The sequence below is a fragment of the Hylobates moloch genome, unplaced genomic scaffold, assembly GCF_009828535.3.
Source record: "Hylobates moloch isolate HMO894 unplaced genomic scaffold, HMol_V3 SCAFFOLD_22, whole genome shotgun sequence".
Lineage (NCBI taxonomy): Eukaryota > Metazoa > Chordata > Mammalia > Primates > Hylobatidae > Hylobates > Hylobates moloch.
Genome location: NW_026652297.1, coordinates 1442285 through 1464135, shown reverse-complemented (window position 1 = coordinate 1464135; position 21851 = coordinate 1442285). Strand labels below are relative to the sequence as shown.

The following is a 21851-nucleotide window of genomic DNA, read 5'->3' as shown; positions in this document are numbered from 1 at the left end:
TCTGCTGAGGCAGACAGCTACATTGCCCCCTTGGTATGCCATTGCTGTCAGGTTCTCATCTCTATCATACAGTCATTCTCTCTGTCTCGTACAGTCACTGTCTCTCAGCCATATTCGTCCCTCAGCAGTTCATCATGCTTATTACTGTCTATTTAAAAAAAAAAAAAAAATCCAGCCTGGCGCAGTGGCTCACACCTGTAATCTCAGCACTTTGGGAGGTCGAGGTGGGCGGATCACAAGGTCAGGAGTTTGAGACCATCCTGGCTAACATGGTGAAACCCTATCTCTACTAAAAATACAAATAAATTAGCCAGGCATAGGTGGTGCACGCCTGTAGTCCCAGCTACTTGGGAGGCTGAGGCAGGAGAATGGTGTAAAACCCGGGAGGCGGAGCTTGCAGTGAGCTGAGGTTGCACCACTGCACTCCAGCCTGGGAGACAGAGCAAGACTCTGTCTCAAAAGAAAAAAAAAAAAAAATTCCTCCATTTACTTCTCAGCCACTTCCATTTCCACCCTCTTTGTTGCCCCTTTCTAATCAAACTGCTCAGAACTGTCTATACTTACACTATTTTCTCAAATGCTCACTTCTCAGCCCATTTTAGTTCCTTCTGGAGCTATTGCCATCTAATCTCAGTAGTATTCAGCACCCTGTCTCTCAAAACTCTTATTTTGAATCTCTCTTCTTATCTTCTTTTCTTTCATTCTTGTTTTTGTTTTGAGCAGGGTCTGGCTCTGTTGCCCAGGCTGGAGTGCAGTGGTGTGATCTGGGTTAATTGCAACCTCTGCCTCCCAGGCTCAAGCGAGCCTCCCACCTCATCCTCCCAAGTAGCTGGGACTACAGGCATGAGCTCCCACACCCAGCTAATTTTTGTATTTTTTTGTAGAGACAGGGTTTTGCCATGTTGTCCAAGCTGGTATTGAACTACTGAGCTTAAGCAATCCACCCGTCTCGGCCTCCCAAAGTGCTGGGATTACAGGCGTCAGCCACCATGCCCTACCCACTCTTCTTATTTTCTTACCCTTCACTTCCTGCTGCTCCTAGTCTTTCTTACAGGCTCATTTTTGTCTGTTAAATGTTAGATTTCTCAAGTTAAGGACCAAGACCTCTTGCCTTCTCACACCATATCAGTGGTTCTCAAATTGTAGCAAGCCCTCAGAATCACTGGAGGGCTTGTTAATACACAGACTGCAGGGCCCCATTTTCAGGGTTTCTGATTCATCTGGTCCAAGGTGAGGCCCGAGAATAAGCATTTTTGTTAATTTCCCAGGTAATGTTGAGCTTGGTGGTCCAGGGAGCACACTTTGAGAACCAATGCTGTATCTCTCTAGATTATTTCAGCCACACCTGTGACTTTAATTATCATTTGAATTCAGGTAACTCCTAAATATGTATCTTCAACCCAGATCTCTTCTGAGCCCCCATCCATAGATCCAACTGCATACTTAACATCTCCACTTATCATCTCCACTTATATACCTTAAAGGCATCACCATTTCAACATATCCAAAATTTAAATTTATGACTTCTGCACCCTGCCTCTATCATTACTAACCCCTCCCTGCATGCATTCCCCAGAAAACCAACTACAACATCCAGCCTGCTCCTGTGCTTCTAGTTTTCCCTTCTGAGTGAATACAACTCACGTTCATAAGTCCAGCAAGTTACAGGCTTAAAAGTCATCCTCAACGTCCCTATCTTCTTTCCCTTCTTTTGTTACCAAGCCCTATCAGTTTTCTGTTTCTTCTTGAGCCAGTTTTGGTAAACTTAATTTTTTTTAAATGAGACAGAATCCTTGCTCTGTCGCCAGGCTGGAGTGCAGTGGTGCGATCTTGGCTCACTGCAACCTCCACCTCCCAGGTTCAAGCGATTCTCCTGCCTCAGCCTCCCAAGTAGCTGAGACTACAGGCATGTGCCACCACGCCCAGCTAATTTTTGTATTTTTAGTAGAGACAGGGTTTCACCACGTTGGCCAGGGTAGTCTCCATCACTTGACCTTGTGATCCACCTGCCTCGGCCTCCCAAAGTGCTGGGATTACAGGTGTGAGCCACTGCGCCTGGCCAAACTTAATTTTTCTAGGAAATTGTTTTGTTTAGTTTTCAAAGTCATTTATAATATTCTCTTTATTGTTAAACCCTCTGCTTTATGTAGCTTGTCTCCCCTTCCCTCTCCTCCCCTCTTGTCTGTCTTCTTTTCTCTCTCTCTCTCTCTCTCTGACAAATCTGTTTATTTGTCAGTTTTCCATGTAATTCTGTCAAGTTTTGCTTTATATGTTTTAAAGCTATGTTATTGGGTACATTCAAATTAAGAATTATCATCTTCCTTGTAAATTGATTCTTCTTTCATGAGTAACTGTGTTTGTACCTATGGTGTTTTTTATCCTAAGGCTTTAAAAAACAAATCTAAACATAGTTATTAGGCATCTTAATTCTCTTAAAGGACACAAGGACTTTAGAATGCTTTGATGTTGATCACCACCACGACTTCTTTTTTTTTTTTTTTTTTTCGAGACAGAGTTTTACTCTTGTTGCCCAGGCTGGAGTGCAATGGCGTGATCTCGGCTCACCACAACCTCTGCCTCCCCGGTTCAAGCGATTCTCCTGCCTCAGCCTCCTGAGTAGCTGGGATTACAGGCATGTGCCACCATGCCCAGCTAATTTTGTAGTTTTAGTAGAGACAGGATTTCTCCATGTTCGTCAGGCTGGTCTCAAACTCCTGACCTCAGGTGATCCACCTAACTCAGCCTCCCAAAGTGCTGGGATTACAGGTGTGAGTCACCATGCCTGGCAATCCACCACTTCTTATCTTACATTTTAGTATCACCTTTATTTTCATATGCCTTCAACTATCAGTTACTGTTTTATGTAGTTAACAATAGTTACTATCCATTTCTTTACTATTCCTTCTTCTTCCTCACCCTTTCTCAGGTCAGTTTCCTCCTCCTCCTTCTTTTCTTTTATTTTTTTGAGACAGGGTCTCACTCTGTTGCCCAGGCTGGAGTGCGGTGCTGTGATCTTTGCTTACCGCAACCTCCATGGACCTCCTGGGTTCAAGCGATTTTTTTTTTTTGAGACGGAGTCTCCCTCTGTCGCCAGGCTGGAGTGCAGTGGCCTGATCTTGGCTTGCTGCAACCTCTACCTCCTGGGTTCAAGCGATTCTCCTGCCTCAGCCTCGCGAGTAGCTGAGATTACAGGCGCCTGCCACCACACTCGGCTAATTTTTGTATTTTTAGTAGAGGCGAGGTTTCACCATGTTGGCCAGGATGGTCTTGATCTCTTGACCTTGTGATCCACCCGCCTCGGCCTCCCAAAGAGCTGGGATTACAGGCATGAGCCACCGCGCCCAGCCCTGGTTCAAGTGATTCTTGTGCCTCAGCTTCCCCAGTAGCTGGGATTACAGGTTTGTGCCACCACACCCAGCTAATTTTCATATTTTTAGTAGAGACGGAGTTTCACCATGTTGCCCAGGTTGGTCTCGAACTCCTGGCCTTAAGTGATCTGCCCGCCTCAGCCTCCCAAAGTGCTCAGATTGCAAGCATGAGCCACTATGCCTGGCTCAATTTTCTTCTTCTTAAAGCACATTTTTTAGTAGCCAAATACTTTAGTGAGGGTCTCTCAGTGGTAAATTCTTTCATTTTGTGTTTTTCACTTTATTTGACCATTTTGTTCATTAACAATGTCCTTCCCAAAAAGGGGTGGATTGTAGGGTTGGGTAATTTATGTTATATAGATTCCGTGTCAAAAGAAGAGATTACCCTTTGGCATATTTACCCCATATATCTTTGTAAATTTTGAAGGAAGCCATTTAATTTGACTTTTTTTTTTTTTCCTAAATAGAGAGAAGGTCTCACTATGTGGCTCAGGCTGTTCTCGAACTCCTGAGCTCAAGTGATCCTCCTGCCTCCGCCTTCCAAAAGTGCTAGGATTACAGGTGTGAGCTACCACACCCTGCCTAGTTTGACTTTTTAAATGGCATTGGAATGCAAATTTAAGCTTTATTAAACTTTATTAAAGTTCAGTAGAGTCAGACTGGGTTCAGTGGCTCACGCCTGTACCCCCGGCACTTTGGGAGGCCAAGGTGGGCCTGAGGTTGGGAGTTCGAGACCAGCCTGACCAACATGGAGAAACCCCATCTCTACTAAAAATACAAAATTAGCCAGGCATGGTGTCGCATGCCTGTAATCCCAGCTACTTGGGAGGCTGAAGCCGGAGAATCGTTTGAATCTGGGAGACAGAGGTCGCAGTGAGCCGAAATTGTGCCACTGCACTCTAGCCTGGGTGACAGAGCAAGACTCAGTCTCAAAAAAAAAAAAAGGTAACATTCTCACTACTTTTTATTTATTTATTATTATTGTTTTTATTATTTTTGAGACAGAGTCTCACTCTGTCACCCAGGCTGGAGTGCAGTGGCATGATCTCGGCTCACTGCAACCTCCACCTCCTGGGATCAAGTGATTCTCCTGCCTCAGCCTCCTGAGTAGCCAGGATTACAGGCATGTGCTACCACACTGGCTAATTTTTGTATTTTCAGTAGAGACAAGGTTTCACCATGTTGGCCAGGCTGGTCTCAAACTCCTGACCTCAAGTAATCCGCCTCCCTTGGCCTCCCGAAGTGTTGAGATTACGCCTGAGCTACTGCACCTGGCCTAATCACTAGTATCTTTTTAAATAAAAAGTTAATACTACAACGTTTTATTACTGGGATTATTATGTGCACATGCTCCTTACCTAAAAATTTAATGAGTGATTTTTTTTCTTTAAAAAAAAAAATTAGAGACAGGGTCTTGCTATGTTGCTCAGGCTGGTCTCAAACTCCTGGGCTCAAGCGATCCTTCTACCTCAGCCTCCTAAAGTTCTGGGATTACAGGTGTGAGCCACCTCTCCCTGCCTTGTGAATGATTTTTTTGTGTGTGTGGAATTGATCTCTAGTTATCTTGGGTTGCATATTTGTGTATATTTTATATTTCTTTTCTCAAATGTTACATAAATCTTTAAAACAGGACTTCAGAAAAAATTAACAGTGTGACAGGAAATATGGAAGATAATGCAAGTTTGAAGAAAATATTTGAATAGTAAGTAATGGAGTGCTTGCTTTGGCAGTACATATACTAAAACTAGAACAATATAGAGATTAGTATGGCCCCTGTGCAATGATGACATGCAAATTCATGATGCATTTCATCTTTTTAGAACATTAGACCCGAGTAACGTGTCATTGTGTAAGGAAAAATAACATGCAAAAAATAAACCGAAAAAGGAAGTAGTAGAAATTTAGTATGGACAAGTTTGGTTAATATTAAGCATGGCTGGCTGGGCTCAGTGGCTCATGCCTGTAATGCCAGCAGTTTGGTTGGCTGAGGCAGGATGATCACTTGAGACCAGCCTGGGCAACATAGTGAGACCTCATCTCTACAAAAAAATCAAAAAATTTGCCAGGTGTGGTGGTGCACACCTGTGGTCCCAGCTACTCAGGAGGCTGAGGTGGGAGGATTGCTTGAGCCTGGGAGGTTGAGGCTGCAGTGAGCCGTGATTGTGCCACTGCATGCCAGCTTGGTTGACAGAGCGAGACCCTGTCTCCAAAAATAAGAAAAACTAAATTCAGTAGCATCATAGGGATTAGGTTCTAAAGTCACTGTGTGGCAAAAATCTGCTTCAAAATTACCCTAAAAAATCACTTAAACCTCCCAGCGTTGGAACTGATAGTTGTTTCTTTAGTTAAACAAGACCCATACCTTATCTGGTATTTAAGGGCCATGCTGCCTTAACAATAAATTAAAATTTATAAGATTATAGATGAAAAATTCAGGGCCTCAAAATGCTCCCACTTTGAGAGGCATGAGAGAAATGAAGATACGGCAGATTCACACCTCCCATCTCCTCATTCTGAGCTGTCTGCTCTTTGAAAGGAATGGCCCACAGAACATCTTTGAGTAGTTGGAAGCCACTGTGGCCAAGTATAAAGCTTCCCACATGCCGCAATTAGCAGACTTCCAGGGAGAAGCGGCCAGGAAATTGACTCTTTCTTTTGGCATGGCCCAAAGAATTGAAGTTTCGAACCACACGCATTCTAACTTCTCTGTAAATTAGTCACTCTTGGCCACTCTTGGAGTTGCAGGAAAATGGAAGATTTTGTGTAGAAAGGCAATTTCCCTGTGCTGGTCCTGTGTTCCAATCTTTTAGATACTTTGGATACAAGTAACTGATAATTCCAGCTAGCTTTAATAGAAAAAGAGTTCATTCTAAAGTTATAGGGGTTACTGACAAAATCTAAGGACAGTATGTATTTACTGAGTGCCTACTGTGTTCCAAATACTGTTTCGACACCAAGGAGACAGCATGGGACAAGACACTGCCCAGAACCTACCTGGCTTGCTCTGTCACTCTACTTAGGGGTTTGTTCAATTAGGGAAGTCCTGGAGAGGCCCTCCGTGACCAGCCCTATAAATAGTCCCCACTTCCATTATCTGAGTTGCATTTTAAAAGAGCTGTCTTTGGCCATCCCATAGATTGTGGTCTGTTTGTGTGTCTTATTCACCTACTGGAGGAACATTATTATTTTTTTATTCTTCATGTCCCCAGTTTCTAGCATTAGTGCCTGATATATAGTAGATGTTTTATAAATGTTTGCAGAACTAAAAAGAAAGAGCACTTAGGATTTCTGGCATTTTCTTGAGTAAACATCCATGAAGATAAAAGTGTTAGGTAATACAAGAAGCAGGGCACTCTACACATTGTAGAGTGGTCTCTTGTAGATTGATCCTGGCAACTTGTCTCCACCCTCAATAGATCTTTTAATTTAGACCTACTAAAACCTCAAGAGGCTGTGCAGAGTATATCAATCCTCAAATGATATTTCTAGCATTTCTTTAATTTTTAAATGAAGTTGGTGCATCTATTTTAAATAGTACTACAAGATTTATAACTTATAACAGAACTGAGCAGAAAGAAAAGGAGAGGCAGGATACTGCTCATTCTGTTTTGTCTTACTGTATTTGAGATTATTTGTGACCTTTGTGTATTTGATTTTCTTCCTTCATCCTGTGACTTGCTTCTGTCTTTCACTTCATTTTTGAAGTGAATTGTGTTTATCTCCTGCTTCAGAATAAGATCTTACCTTTCACATTTTCTTTCTTGACCTATATGTTTCTGCATTGTTTTTTCCCCCAGACTCCTGCCTACTTATTTTTTAGGGATAAATAATAAGTTTATGAAGATAGTTATTAATATTTGTTGATGTTCTTTAGCTTGTCTTGATAAGAAGTTCTGGTGACCCAAAGGTTTTTCCCAAACGTGGATTCCTTTTGTGATTGCTGCTTACTGTGCTGAGTGGCAGTCCGCGGTGTTCCAGTTCCTATAAGTACACTGCACTTGGCAGCTGCTCCGTGCCCCTTTCATCACAGTTCTTCTAGGTTCAGTCCTGCCTTTGAAGTTGTTCAAGGGTACACGTGTGACCAAGTTAAAATGAAACAAAGAAAACGCTTGTGTTTTATTCTCTCTCTCAAGCCTCTAATAATGCCTCCTGGAGTAGTCTGTAACCCTGTTTTCCTTAATGTCCTTGTGTAAGTATATGAAGATAGTGAGAGGCACACATTTTTGCATACAACTTATATGAATTGGAGATACACAAATAAGCAGGATTTTTAGGTAAACTTTAAATGGCTATCTCAACATTTTTGTGTTTATTTTTCCCAGCCAGCTACTATTATCGGTGGAGGTGAGGAGACAGACAAGATCTTAATTATTTGTTTTAATTAAAATACTAAATGCTTGCAATATGAAAGACCAAGGACCAGTTACTATAGGAAATACAAGATGATTAAGACCAGCCTCTGACCTCAAGTTATTTACACTATAGCAGGAGAGATGACAGTTACACAAATAAGGATCATAAAAGAGAGTAGAATAAGTACTGTAAGAGAGCTCTAAACAAAGTACTGTGGAAATTCAAAGGGACGTGAACTTAAAACCAGTTTTTGAAATCAGGAACAGCATTTTGGAATGCCACAGAACATTTCCAATTACAAATACTCAGTAGGCAATGTGCCTCTGTGTATGTATGTATGCATAGGGTTTGAGGAGTGGAATCTATTTTGTTTTATCTGTCTCATTTTGATTTAAAAGTTCCTTCCCAAATGAGGCTCATAGCATAATGGAAAGAACATAGAATCTTTTTTCCAGTCCCCGTTCTGCTTTCGTTTGTTTGGTTTGAATGGTATTAGAATCACTATGAATTGGAGCACACATTGCAATTATATCTGCCCGCATATATCTCATCAGAAGGAAGTGCAGTATTTTCCTCTTGGGGCTTCTTTTTACTCCTAAGTTGTTTGAGAACCCTCAGGGATTATATAGGCAGTGCAAAAGGAGAGGTGGTAGATCCAGCTTTCACACCCAAAGGGGAAAGATCCCCACAGTTTGCTGTTTGCTTTCCATCATCTCACCGGGTGCTGCTGAAAAACTGGTCCTCACTGTGTGACCAGTCAGTAATGCTGAGCCTGTTCCCTGCGTCAGCTACTCTGATGCGTTATGGAGGAGGAGCCAGGTACTCTGCTTGGACTCCCGGAGCAGAGCTCCTGATGTTGGCTCTTTTAGCCTCATGCACTGTCATTTTCCTGATGTCAAGTGGCCAAGGAAGCTCTGGGTCAGGATCTGTTCAGACACCTACCACTTTACAGCCCCGGAGCTCCCAACCCACTCTCCTTACAGAGTCTACCCCTGGAAAACAGGCAGGTGGCCCCTTTTCCAGACATCAGACACCAGCACTCTCATTCCTCTCTTGCCTTCTCTAGGCGGTGAGGTTAATCACCGACCCTTCAAAGGAAGACGTTCATCAATTACTCACAGCTGCTCTAGCCTTTCAATCAAGGTACATTTACCCATCCTTCTTGGATGGTGTGGGAGTGAGGGCCCTATAATGATTCAAGGTGATTATTGGTTCCCTCTCACTGTGGAAAAATCTGTGACGAGCATCCTGCTTCGTTAATAGTATCTATCACATGGTGCTGTTGTGAAGACATAATGAGATGGTAATAGGCAAGAGCCATGGAAATATTATTATCATTGATATTCTGTCATTTCCTGTAAATCCCTTCAAAGGCTGCCCACTCGGCTTAGGACAGGTGACCTGATGCCACTTTTCTAGTCCAGTGTCATTTTGTAACTCTCTCCCCTTTTGCTGTATCTTTAGCGTCACTGGTCTTAGACTTGGCAAGGCTTTTCTCCCTCACTGGGCTTCTACAAACACCACGCTTTTGAATAAAGTGGCTTTTCCTTCTCTCTGCCTAGTTAAGTTTTGCATCACCGTCTCCTTTCAACAGACATTCATCTTCCCTGAAACTCTAATACAAGTTAAATCCTCATTATGTGGGCTGGGAGACCCTTGTTCTTTTCCTCCTTAGCACGTATCACAAGGTCAAAGGTATACACATAGTGACCACTTGTTTAATGTGTTTCTTCTCTGGACACTAGCACCAAGAACAGTAGGCATGTCTCCTCTGTTCAACTCCCAGAAGTTGAACTATTAGGTTCCTTGGTTCTCAGAGCCCATCCTGTTTCACTCTGTTACTCTTGCAGGTGAGAATATCTGTTAAATCGTAAGCAGAATTAAAAGATAACATGTGGAGGCTGGTGGCTTCCTTCCATCTTCCTGAGTGGAAGTGTGTAGTTTTTTGCTACTAAATACCATTTTTTTCAGATTATCATCCTTACCATATTCGAACAATAGAAACATATTAGACTCTGATGTATTTTTCTGCCAAGGAACAATAAATTATATACATATTGATCATTGAGAAGGAAGGCTTTATGTTTTTGAACCTAAAATGTGTACTTTTTATTGTTACTAAACCATTTAACTTCACTATTTAAACATAATGGTGACCTCTAGTGGATATTCTGCATAACAGACTGAAAGATCAGAAACCCCCGAACTGAAGCTCTTGTTTTGTAATAATCAGCAAGTTGTCTTTTCTTCGGATCTCTGTTTTATTCTGTGCTAGAATTTAGAAGTCATAAAGAAGACTTAATCTGTGAGTCTGGCAGCTTCCATTCCAGTATGTATTTGTACTGTCTTTTAGAATTACTTTGGTTTTGTGCGTAATTCATTCTATAAGCAGAACAATGAAATTGTAAAGAAATAGAGTACCTCAATCCAAATACCTTTGGGATTTTTATGTCCCACCTGACCCTTATAATTGTATATAAATAGTTTTTACATACAGTTATAATTATATTGTGTACATAATATTTTGTGTTCTTTTATCACTTGGCATTACTTTATTTGGACTGAAGTATCTGCATAGTCTACATATTTTTCATTTGTAATGGCATATAGTATCTCATTATGTTGATACATGTAGTTAAGTTTCATCTTTGCTTTTGGCTTTTCCTTACCATGTCAGTGAAACTGTGTATATCTTATTCAAAATACAGGAATCTGTATTTTAGCACCCCAGGTAATTTCTGAGATCTAGTTGGAGTGTGAAACCGTGGTCAGGGAATGATTCACCTTGAGGCAGCATCTTGCCTGCCCAGCTGACATTACATATGCTGTTAAATAATGCCCTGCTGTCCTCCCTTGCCCCCATACTCCTTCCCACCTCTTTTTGATGAGGCCTGAGGTACAGGTTGAGTAGCCCTTATCTGAAATGCTTGGGACTAGAAGTGTTTCAGATTTCAGATTTTTTTTTTGGAATATTTACATTATATACCAGTTGAACATCTGAAATCCGAAAATTGGAAATTAGAAATGTTTCAAGGAACATTTCCTGTGAGCATTAGACAGGAGCTCAAAAAGTTTTGGATTTGGGTATTTGGTGTGTTCAACCTGTGTGTTGTTTTCTGCCTCCATTCATGATAAATCACTACCCTTGCAAGTGAGCCAAGGTGGGAATAAGTCTCCACAATTTTTTTTTTTGGGGGGACAGAGTGTTGCTCTGTCACTCAGGCTGGAGTGCAGTGGCATGATCTTGGCTCACTGCAACCTCTGCCTCCGGGTTCAAGTGATTCTCCTGCCTCAGCCTCCCCAAGTAGCTGAGACTACAGGCGCGAATTTGGGCAGGGCTAATTTCGGTGATTATTTTGCTCTATATGGTTGCCAGCTGAGGTCATTCAGTGGTTGTCTTCCCCCTCACCTAGTAGATAGGCTGCTCTGGACAGTCTAAGATGGCTCATTCACATGTTTAATGCCTTGACAGGGCAGGTGGATGGCTGGGCTCAGCCGGAACTATTGACTAGAGCCTCAACACATGGCCTTTCCAGCATACTACCTGCTTTCTTTTTCTTTTTAAATGATGTAACATTGTCATTATGAATCTCAGTTCCTGTCATACTTTGATGCCATCAGTCTTTACTGGGGTGTGTGGCACTGTTGCTTGTACTCCCCAGACTGCTGCTTTGAGTCTTTTTTTTTTTTTCCTTAATTTTTTTGCTTTATAGGCTGATTCTCAGCTGGGGTCTGGAGCAGTACATTTGCTATGTAGGTGACATCTTAATATATTGGGCATTTAATTCGCTATGTGTAAGCTGCCTTGCTGGGCATAACTGGGTGCTGTTTCAGAAACTTAAGCCTTAAAGAAGGAAATCCTGCAATATGTGACAACATGGATGAACCTGGAGGACATTATGCTGAGGGAAATAAAGCAGTCACAGAAGAACAAATAATGCATGATTCCACTTATATGGGATATCTAAGAGAGTCAGGCTCATAAAAGCAGGGAGTAGAATGGTGGTTGCCAGGGGATATAGGGAGCGGGAAATGAGACATTGCTGTTCTGCAGGTATAAAGTTTCAGTTATGCAAGATTAGTAAGTTCTGCTTTATAACATCGTGCCTTATTAATACTAATAAGATATTAATACTACTGTATTTTACACTCAAAATTTTGTTAAAAATGTACATCTCGTTAAATTTTCTTATTGTAATTTTTTTTAAGAAACAGATTTGGAATTAATCATTTGAGATAAAAAGGCAGGAAAACATCAGAACTTAGTGTTTTTCTGTTTGTTTACCCCATCCCCATATTCTTGTTAAGACAGTAAATTTTGGGAGGGCAGAGTATGCGGACAGGGCAGGGTCAGTGATGAGTCCAGTTGGAAGAGGGGCTAATAGACTTGACTTGAAGCTGTGCTTGCATAGTCACCCCGTTTTTGCTTGTATTATGTTTATCTGGAGTGACTGACGGTATGGTAGCGAAGGCTCTCCAAGCTATTCGTTGTCTCACTGTTTAGGATTGGGGGGTCATATGCAGTCAACTCCCCATCACTACTGCCTCTCCTTGGAGTCTCTGGAATGGCCTTTTAATTTACATTTGTCTTCTTGCTATTCCTCTCCTGTCAGCCTGTTGACATTTAAGGCTCTAAGATGATATTTTTTAGTTTGGATGTCTTTGCATCATATTTGTGTATTTGTATTAAAACTCTAACCCTTTACTGTAGATGGGGTAATAGTACCTAGCTCAGAGTATTGTGAGAATGCTTAAAGTGCTTTAGAAAATGTTAGCTATTACTGTTACTGGATAACCATCTTTTAAACTTCCTTTTTTAGAAACTGATTCAGCAGTACAGAAAGAACTTAGAAACCAGACACCTGCTCCATCTGCAGCTCAAACTTCTGCTCCCTCTAAGTACCACCGAACTCGATCTGGGGGAGCCAGGGATGAACGATATCGATCAGGTGAGGAGAAGCCGCAGAATGGCCAGCTGAATCATTTTCCTAACAGTAGTGTGAACTGTGTATCCTGAGAGCTTCTAATACTTGTTTTTTTTTTCCCCTATGAGGCACCAACAGTTTTATATTAACTCATTCACCAGTCATTTATTTTGTACCCTACTGTGTATCAGGTGTAGTAGGTACTCAGTAATTTGCTGGAAATGGAACAGCACATAAGACTGTTTCCGGCTGGGCAACGTGGCTCACACCTGTAACCCCAGCACTTTGGGAGGCTGAGGCGGGCAGATCACTTGAGGTCAGAAGTTTGAGACCAGCCTGGCCAACATGGTGAAACCTCGTCTGTACTAAAAATACAAAAATTAGCGGGGCATAGTGGTGGGCACCTGTAATCCCAGCTACTCAGGAGGCTGAGGCAGGAGAATCACTTGAACCCGGGAGGTGGAGGTTGTAGTGAGCTGAGATCGCACCACTGCACTCCAGCCTGGGTGACAGAGTGAGACTCCATCTCAAAAAAAAATAAAGACTTTTTCTGCCCTCAAGGAATGTAACAGTTTAAGAAGAGAGCCAGACAAGCATACAAGCACAAAGGCCATGTGAATAAATAAGTAAATAAGAAAGTGGAGGGTTGGGTCTCGTGGGTGGTACTAGGAGAGCTCAGTGGATTCTATTAGAAGAGGCAGGCCCTTATGTGTTTGCCAGAGTTGTTGCATAACTAGTCTCTCTTAATTGATGGAGCTGAAAGAAAACTCACAATGAAATTTCAAATTAGTTATTTCTTCTAACCCAAAAAGCACCCACAGGAAGGGAAGGAGCAAGGTGTGCCTGTATGGCAGCGGGAGCATGCTCCTGCTTGCACTGTGCTCGGGACCACCTGGCAGCCAGTGCCAGGTGTGCGGCTTTGATAAGCAGAGGAGCGACTGGTAGATCCCTAGAGCACGTGTGGTGCAGCAGGCCTTCCGATGCCCACTTCCTGTCCACTGCACCAAGAGTAGTCTCTGCAGCACATTTCTTGTTTTAAGAAGTGGCCGAATTAAGCAAAAAGACTAATGGGGATATTATTTATTTTCTTCAGATTTTTGTCTTCTTTGTACTGACCAAGGTTGCCTTAACGTTTTCTTGAACTGAAAAACAGTCTATATCACATCCTCTCAAAAACTGCTTTAGAGAAAATGAGAAACGGACACAGTAAAGAGCTACATCAGCTATTTTGTGAGCTGATTTTACTAGATACATATTTTCACACACAGAAGGAGAAAAGGATGAGAAATGTTGTCAGGGGAAAAAAAAATAGAGGTTGTAATTTTATACCTAAACTGGTCTTGAGTGATAGGAGAGGCTTGCTCAGAGACTACAAGACATCTAAGCTGAGTCATGGCAGATAAACAAGAGTTAGTCAGGGAAATAGTGTTCAGAACTTAGAATGCAGGGGTCAGAAAGAGGTGGGAGATGAGGCTAGAAGGATTACTAGAGACCAGATGTTGTGGGATCTTGAATGCCACTGAAGGATTTTCAGCAGAGCAGTAACATCATCAGACTTTTATTTGTTCCAGTAGCTCACTCCAGCTGTAGACTGGAGTGCCTGGCACAGGGCCTTCCATATGTAAGAGCTAAACAGATATTTTGCAGAAAGAAGGGAATAGAACTATTTACTAGTAGGCTAGGGTGGTGGCTCACACCTGTAATGCTAGCACTTTGGGAGGCCAAGGTAGGTGGATCACTTGAGGTCAGGGGTTCGAGATCATCCTGGCTAACACAGTGAAACCCCGTCTCTACTAAAAATACAAAAAAAATTAGCCGGACGTGGTGGCGGGTGCCTGTAGTCCCAGCTACTCGGGAGGCTGAGGCAGGAGAATGGCATGAACCCAGGAGGCAGAGCTTGCAGTGAGCCGAGATTGCGCCACTGCACTCCAGCCTGGGCAACTGAGTGAGACTCTGTCTCAAAAAAAAAAAAAAAAAAAAAAAAAGACACATAGTGGTTACTAGTTAAGGAATGGATCGGAGAAAGGGAGGGCTGGAAGTAGCAAAGCATTCAGGTGCTCCCCTTTGTTGCCAATCACCTAAGCCTGATTTTCCAGCCACCTAGTGTTGCCTTTTGAGGCTGGAGCCCAGGTTCTGCAGCAGCATGTTCCAACCTGTCCAGAAGGCTTTTTAGCCTTCACAGCTTTCATCCCTGGCCTTCTGGGAGTTGTGTGTGTGTGTGTGTGTGTGTGTGTGTGTGTGTGCTTTATTTTTTTAACCTTCCTTTTTCTTTGTTTTTACAGCATGTAATAAAGGATTAATAAGGATCCAAAAAGGTGATTTTCAACATTCTATATCCAAGCCAATCAAATGTAAAAAAGTTTTTTGTGAGCTTATTTAGTACTATAACATTTTGAGCTTCACGTGTTAAAACCCAGTTGTGATCTGTAGTCCCTGCTCTTTTGCACCATTGCTTTTTGATTATCCCAAGTATTAGAAAGTGTATGCTGTGGATCAGATACTAGTCAGCTGACTGTGGAGATTGTTGGTTAGGTGCAGCTGTACTAGAGAGTTTGTAACAATTGTATGTTCATCTCACTGGGAGTTTTTCTGTGTGTGTGTGTGTGTGTGTGTGTGTGTGTGTGTTTTAAAGGATAGTAGCAAAAAGTAGGCCAGAACGAGGTGAAGTAGGGGAGAAAAAGTGATTTAAAAACCCTGAAGAGATTGAAAGCTATGAGGGTTCTGCAATCCTGTCAGGAGGGGAATGTAAAAAGAGGATGCAAGCATAGACTTTGGGTGAAAATCAAAGTTTTCAGTATATTAGGAATTGTTCAACTAAATAATGAAAGAAAGCTTAGGATATGAAAGAAATTGAGTCTCTGAGAATTCTGGCTTCTCCGAATAAGAAGAAATCAGCAGGGGGTGGCTTATGCCTGTAATCCCAGCACTCAGGGAGGCCGAGGCAGGAGGATCGCTTGAGAAGAGACCCGCAGCCCCTGCAGAGGTGGAGCAGATAAGTAGTGGAGGTTGATGGGAGCTGAACTTACATCTGTTTGCTACTGCAGTCATAGAAAGGGTTACATTTACATGTCATGTGCAAAAATAGCTGAAGAATGTAGGGTTGTTTAATAAAAGTTGCAAGAATTCAGAATAAAGTGATGGCTACATAAGAAGGATTTTATATTAATGCTGGTAAGTGTAATTATAAAACCCTGTCTTATTTGATGGAGGCTAATTAACACCTATAACATTTCAACCAATCATAATCAAATCTAAATAGACTTAGTGTTCACATTTCAGACACAGTATAAAGAACTTACCTTTATTCAGAGTTTAGATTATCTGACCTGATTCCATTCTTTGTGCTTTAGCCAAGAGGGAGCTTAATTTCAAGTATACTACCTTATTAGTATATTTCTTTTTCCTGTACATCCAGGCATGATGCACCTCCCTGCACACACGTAGTATGGTCTCAAATGTAGAAAACACAAATGAATGCCTGAGATGGAAAGTGATCTTATTGTAAGTCATTCTGATTCCCTTGATGTTAATCTCTTGAGAAGTTAGGTACCTCAAACAAAGCAACAAAAATAAAACAGGACATTAAGGGAGTATTCGTATTACCTTATTCAGCTCAAACATGAATACTGGAAAATGATACCCAGCTTCCACATGCTTCTGGGAGAGATGTCCAAAGTCACTTGTGTCTGGGAACTAAAATCCGGAAGTGACTTCTTTATCAAATTTTAAGATGAATTGTGTGGTGTTCAGTGAGTCAAATTCAGTTAAGAGAGCTGCCTGTTCTTATCAATAAGAGTCTTTTCTAATAGATAACTGAACATCTCTTTTTGACACTGGTGTATGGGTCAAGGTTTATCATGTTAGAAAATAGTTGGGTGGCTTGATTTGTTTTGTAATCTGTTGCTGTGAATGCCTGTGACAGAGAAAAACATGCTCTGTAATTACTAATTATCGAAATGTTACAGGCCTTCTAAAGTTTTCTTTTTTTTTTTTTTTTTGAGACGGAGTCTTGCTCTGTCGCCCAGGCTGGAGTGCAGTGGCGCAATCTCGGCTCACTGCAAGCTCCGCCTCCAGGGTTCACGCCATTCTCCTGCCTCAGCCTCTCCGAGTAGCTGGGACTACAGGCGCCCGCCACCACGCCCGGCTAATTTTTTATATTTTTAGTAGAGACGGGGTTTCACCATGGTCTCGATCTCCTGACTTCGTGATCCGCCCGCCTCGGCCTCCCAAAGTGCTGGGATTACAAGCGTGAGCCACCGCGCCTGGCCTCTAAAGTTTTCTTAATGTGAGTAATTCCCTAGCTTTGTCCAGTTTGCCATTACATGTTTCATATCACATATAAAAATACTTTTGGAAATGTACTCTTTTTAATTAATGTGAGAATCTGATTTGCTGTTGTCTGTTACTTTCTCAGTAGAAGTGATTAATCATTTTCTAAGACAGCTAGGAATCATTTTTCCTTCTAATATAAGGAGGACATTTTTCTCATTTTTAACATACCTAAAATCAGAATGTTTTATACAAGATGGCATCATAGATTCTATTAAATATGCAATCATGATTCAACTAAGTAAATTCCAAGGACACTACAATTGTATAATCAGTATAAATACAGTATAAAATTATTTCATTTCAGAGCTAAAAATAAGTTGGTAATGTCTTAAAAGTAATAGCCCAACAGTTTGGCAATATCTTTAAAATTTTAAATAGTCATGTTCTTTATCCAGAAATTCTACTTCTAGGAATTCATTTTATATGAACAATCATGCACACAAAGATATATACATACATATACAAAAATGTTTGTTGTAGTATTGTGTATAGTACAATGGTTATGGAAGGATGTACAAAATCCTTTTTTTTTAAGACAGGGTCTCACTCTGTCGCTCAGGCTGGAGTACAGTGGCACAATCATGGCTTAGTGCAACTTCTAACTCCTGGGTTCAAGCAGTCTTCCTGCCTCAGCCTCTGAAGTAGCTGGAAGTACAGGCACATGCTACTGTGCCAGGTTAACTTAATTTTATTTTTTGTAGAGGTGGGATCTCACTTTCTTGCCCACGCTGGTCTCAAACTCCTGGTTTTAAGCAATCACCTGCGATGGCCTCCCCCAAATGCTGGGATTACAGTGGTGAACCATTGTGCCCAGCCCAAAATATAGTTTTTAAATAATAAAGGCAAAAGACAATATGTAGCATATAATCTGATTTTTTATAAATATGTTTATACTTATAATTGTAATATTTATAGCATTATTATGTTATAATAATATAAACATATGCTACTATGTTTATAGACATGGAGACCTGGAAAAATATATACCAAACTATTGAGGCAGGATTATTTTTGGGAAGTGGTGGGTCTAGGGAAAGTTTTCACTTTAGCATTATATATGTTTAGATCTTTTTTGCAATGTGTATTTTTTTCTACCTTTTATTATAGTAAAATAACAAAATTTATGTGTATTGTAAATTTTAAAGATAGGTTTTAAGATTTTAAGGTCTTAATTATTGTTTATTTTATTTTGTGTTGTGTTATGTTATGTTATGTTATGTTATTTTTTTTGAGATGGAGTCTCGCTCTGTTGTCCAGGCTGGAGTGCAGTAGTGTGATCTCAGCTCACTGCAACCTCCACCTCCCGGGTTCAAGTGATTCTTCTGCCTCAGCTTCCCAAGTAGCTGGGATTACGGGCACGTGCCACCACACCTGACTAATTTTTGTATTTTTAGTAGAGACGGGGTTTCACCATATTGGCCAGGCTGGTCTTGAACTCCTGACCTTGTGATCCGCCTGCCTTAACCTCCCAAAGTCCTAGGATTACAGATGTGAGCCACTGTGCTCTGTCTATTATTATTATTATTATTTTTGAGACAGAGTCTCACTCTGTTGCCCAGGCTGGAATGCAGTGGTGCTATCTTGGCTCATTGCAACCTCCGCCTCCTGGGTTAAAGTAATTCTCATGCCTCAGTCTCCCGAGTAGCTAGGATTACAGGCACATGCCACCATGCCCAGCTAATTTTTATATTTTTAATAAGGTTGAGGTTTCCCTATGTTGGCCAGGCTGGTCTCAAACTCCTGGCCTCAAGTGATCCACCCACCCTGGCCTCTCAATGTGCTGGGATTACACGTGTGAGCCACCATGCCCGGCCCAGTTATTGTTCTTAATGACTTTTACTCTAAGTATGGATTCTTCTGATTTAATGCTGGGAACTAAATGCAGTACTAACTCGCTTTGCCCCCCTAATTGTGAACTTTTCTGTCTCTGTCCAAATCTAATCTCTGATCTGGTGATGGCTGGCACTGGCACACCAAGATCATTTTATTTCTGATATATTCCTCATGCTGTAGAAGGTAAGTTGAATTCAGTTCAGCAAGCATTTATTGTAGACTTCCTATAATTTGAGAAAAATGGTAGATTGATAGAGAAGCATAGATGAAAACAGGAGTTTTTCTTGTTTGTCTTTTTTTGGGGGGAGGAGGGTGGGGGACAGGGTCCTGCTCTGTTGTCTAGGATGAAATGGAGTGACACAATCTCGGCTCGCTCCAACCTCTGCCTCCTGGGCTCAAACTATCCTGCCTCCTTAGCTTGAGTAGCTGGGACTACAGACAAACCTTGTCATGCCTGGATAATTTTTTTTTTTTTTTTGTGGAGAGGGTTTTTCACGGTGTCTTAACCGGGGGTTTTTTTTTTTTTTTTTTTTTTCCCCCAATACAAAGTACAGAGGTGACACAGAAGAGAGAGACGGGAAGGCATACAGTGTCAAGAATGGGCTTCAGAATGGAGATGGTGATGTCTGAGCCATTTCGAAGGATGGATAGTTATTTGAATATTCCAGGCAGAAGAAACATAATTTATCAAGGCAAGGGAATGTGAAATGGAAAATTAAAATATCCCCTCCTTTTCCTCTCCACCCTGCACAGAGTAGTGCCTGAATTAATGCTGTGATATCCTATTTCAGAAGTTAGTCATTGCTGCCTCTGCAAGAGTCAGTACCTTAGAAATTAAGGAAAAATGGCACGACTGCTTGTTGGCTTGCAAGGAATTCGTTGAACTATACCTCTCTGCTTTATGACTCAACCCACCCTACACATCTGCCTTTCATTCACTCTGTCCCTATCTGTCTGTCTATGGAAAAGTCCTAACAGGTAAGGGCACTTGGTCTGAGTTCTGGCCCTGGTCCTTAAAGCCCAGCTGTGCCACTCATGGATCATATGCTAACCACTTTGTAAAAATAAGCCAAGAATAGGAGCAGCTGGCCGGGCACGGTGGCTCACATCCGTAATCCCAGCATTTTGGGAGGCCGAGGCAGGTGGATTGCTTGAGGTCAGGAGTTCAAGAACAGCCTGACCAAACCCCGTCTCTACTAAAAATACAAAAATTAGCCAGGCATGGTGGCGTGCGCCTGTAGTACCAGCTATGCGAGAGACTGAGGCAGGAGAGTTGCTTGAACTCAGGAGGCGGAGGTTGCAGTGAGCCGACATCGCGCCACTGCACTCCAGCCTGAGCGACAGATCGACGCTCCGACACTCCGTCTCAAAAAAAAAAAAAAAAAGAATAACAGCAGCTACTTTGAAACTAAAAATAACATATTCCACTTAATCTTTTTGGGAAAGATGAGAAATGTTTCAGTGTTATCCTTATCTTGGTGGTAAAAGTGTTATTTCTTTTGTTACTAATGAGATTGGACATTTGGAGATATGTCTACTGGCCATTTGTGCTTCTGTAAACTACCTGTCCATTGCCTAAGCCTATTTTTTTTTTTTTTTTTTTTTTGAGACGGAGTCTCGCTCTGTCGCCCAGGCTGGAGTCCAGTGGCCCGATCTTGGCTCACTGCAAGCTCTGCCTCCTGGGTTCACGCCATTCTCCTGCCTCAGCCTCCCGAGTAGCTGGGACTACAGGCACCTGCCACCACGCCTGGCTAATTTTTTGTATTTTTAGTAGAGACCGGGTTTCACCATATTAGCCAGGATGGTCTCGATCTCCTGACCTCGTGATCCGCCCGTCTCGGCCTCTCAAAGTGCTGGGATTACAGGCGTGAGCCACCGCGCCCGGCCCCTATTTTTTTTTTTAAGTTGGGTTGTTCTTTTTCCCCCCACCCCTTACTTGCAAGGGCTTTTTTTTAAATCCTAAAGATACTAACATTTAAATTGTACCATAGGTATTTGCCAGTGCAGATGGACAAGAAAAATCAGTAAGAAGTGTAAGAATTAGAAAAGTAAAACAAATGTATTTACAGTTTATATGATAATTTATCTAGAAAACTCAAGAGAATCAATGACAGAATTGACTTAAAACAATTTAGTCAGCAAGATATAAAATGGGTACAGAAATCAACAACCTTAACATATGCAAATAATAAGCAGTTAAAAGATACAATAGTAGAGCAAAGTTCATTTACAAAAGCAATAAAGGTAAAATATATTTAGGAATAAACTTAAGAAATGTCTAAAACCTTTATGAAAAAAACTTTAAAACCCTGAAAGACAAAAAAGTAGACCTAATAAGTGGAAAGACATCCCTTGTTCTTAGGGCAGTTTAACACCATGAAGACGCAGGTCTGTCTCAATTACTTTATAAATCTAATCTAATGCCAATAAAAGCTATCAAATTTATTTATAGAGTTAGAAAACTCATTTTTGCAGTTCATTTGGGAAAATAAACATACAAGAATAGCTAAGAGAACACTGAGAAAGAAAAGCTACAAGGAGTGACTACGTACTAGATATTAAAACATCCTATAGAGACTGTAATTAAAACAGTTTAGTATGGCACACAGATTAGAAGGTAGACCATTAGAATAACAAGTTCAGAGCTAGACAGGCGTATATCTGGGAATTTAGTATACAATAAAGATTACATTACTAATCACCAGGACAAAAATGTACTTTTAAATAAATGACACTAGGACAGCTGGAAAAACATTAATTAGCTCCATATCTCACACCATGTATAAGCATAAACTTCAGGCCAGGTGCGGTGGCTCACACCTGTAATCCCAGCAAGTTGGGAGGCCAAAGTGGGCAAATCACTTGAGGTCAGGAGTTCGAGGCCAGGCTGGCCAACATGGTGAAACCCCATCTCTACTAAAGATACAAAAAAATTAGCTGGGTATGGTGGTGAGTGCCTGTAGTCCCAGCTACTCAGGATGCTGAGGCATGAGAATCACTTGAACCTAGGAGGCGGAGGCTGCTGTGAGCCGAGATTGTG

The 21851-nt window shown here is 41.5% G+C and overlaps 1 protein-coding gene and 1 non-coding gene across 8 annotated transcripts in view; both read left to right on the top strand.

Moving 5' to 3' along the window:
• The window catches only part of DIP2B (disco interacting protein 2 homolog B), a 251994-nt gene that overhangs the window by 128197 nt on the left and 101946 nt on the right, over positions 1-21851 (top strand). For 5 of the 7 annotated variants that reach the window (XM_032144063.2, XM_032144067.2, XM_032144062.2 and 2 more), the window contains exons 3-4: positions 12542-12670; positions 14929-14961. In XM_032144063.2, coding sequence (XP_031999954.1) covers positions 12542-12670; positions 14929-14961 — 162 coding nt within the window. The remainder of the gene's footprint in view (positions 1-12541; positions 12671-14928; positions 14962-21851) is intronic. The other 2 variants (XM_032144066.1, XM_032144065.2) reach the window with 1 other exon arrangement.
• Positions 5083-5186, top strand: LOC116462212 (U6 spliceosomal RNA). Its single transcript, XR_004246300.1, has one exon. It is a non-coding gene; the product is annotated as a U6 spliceosomal RNA (small nuclear RNA).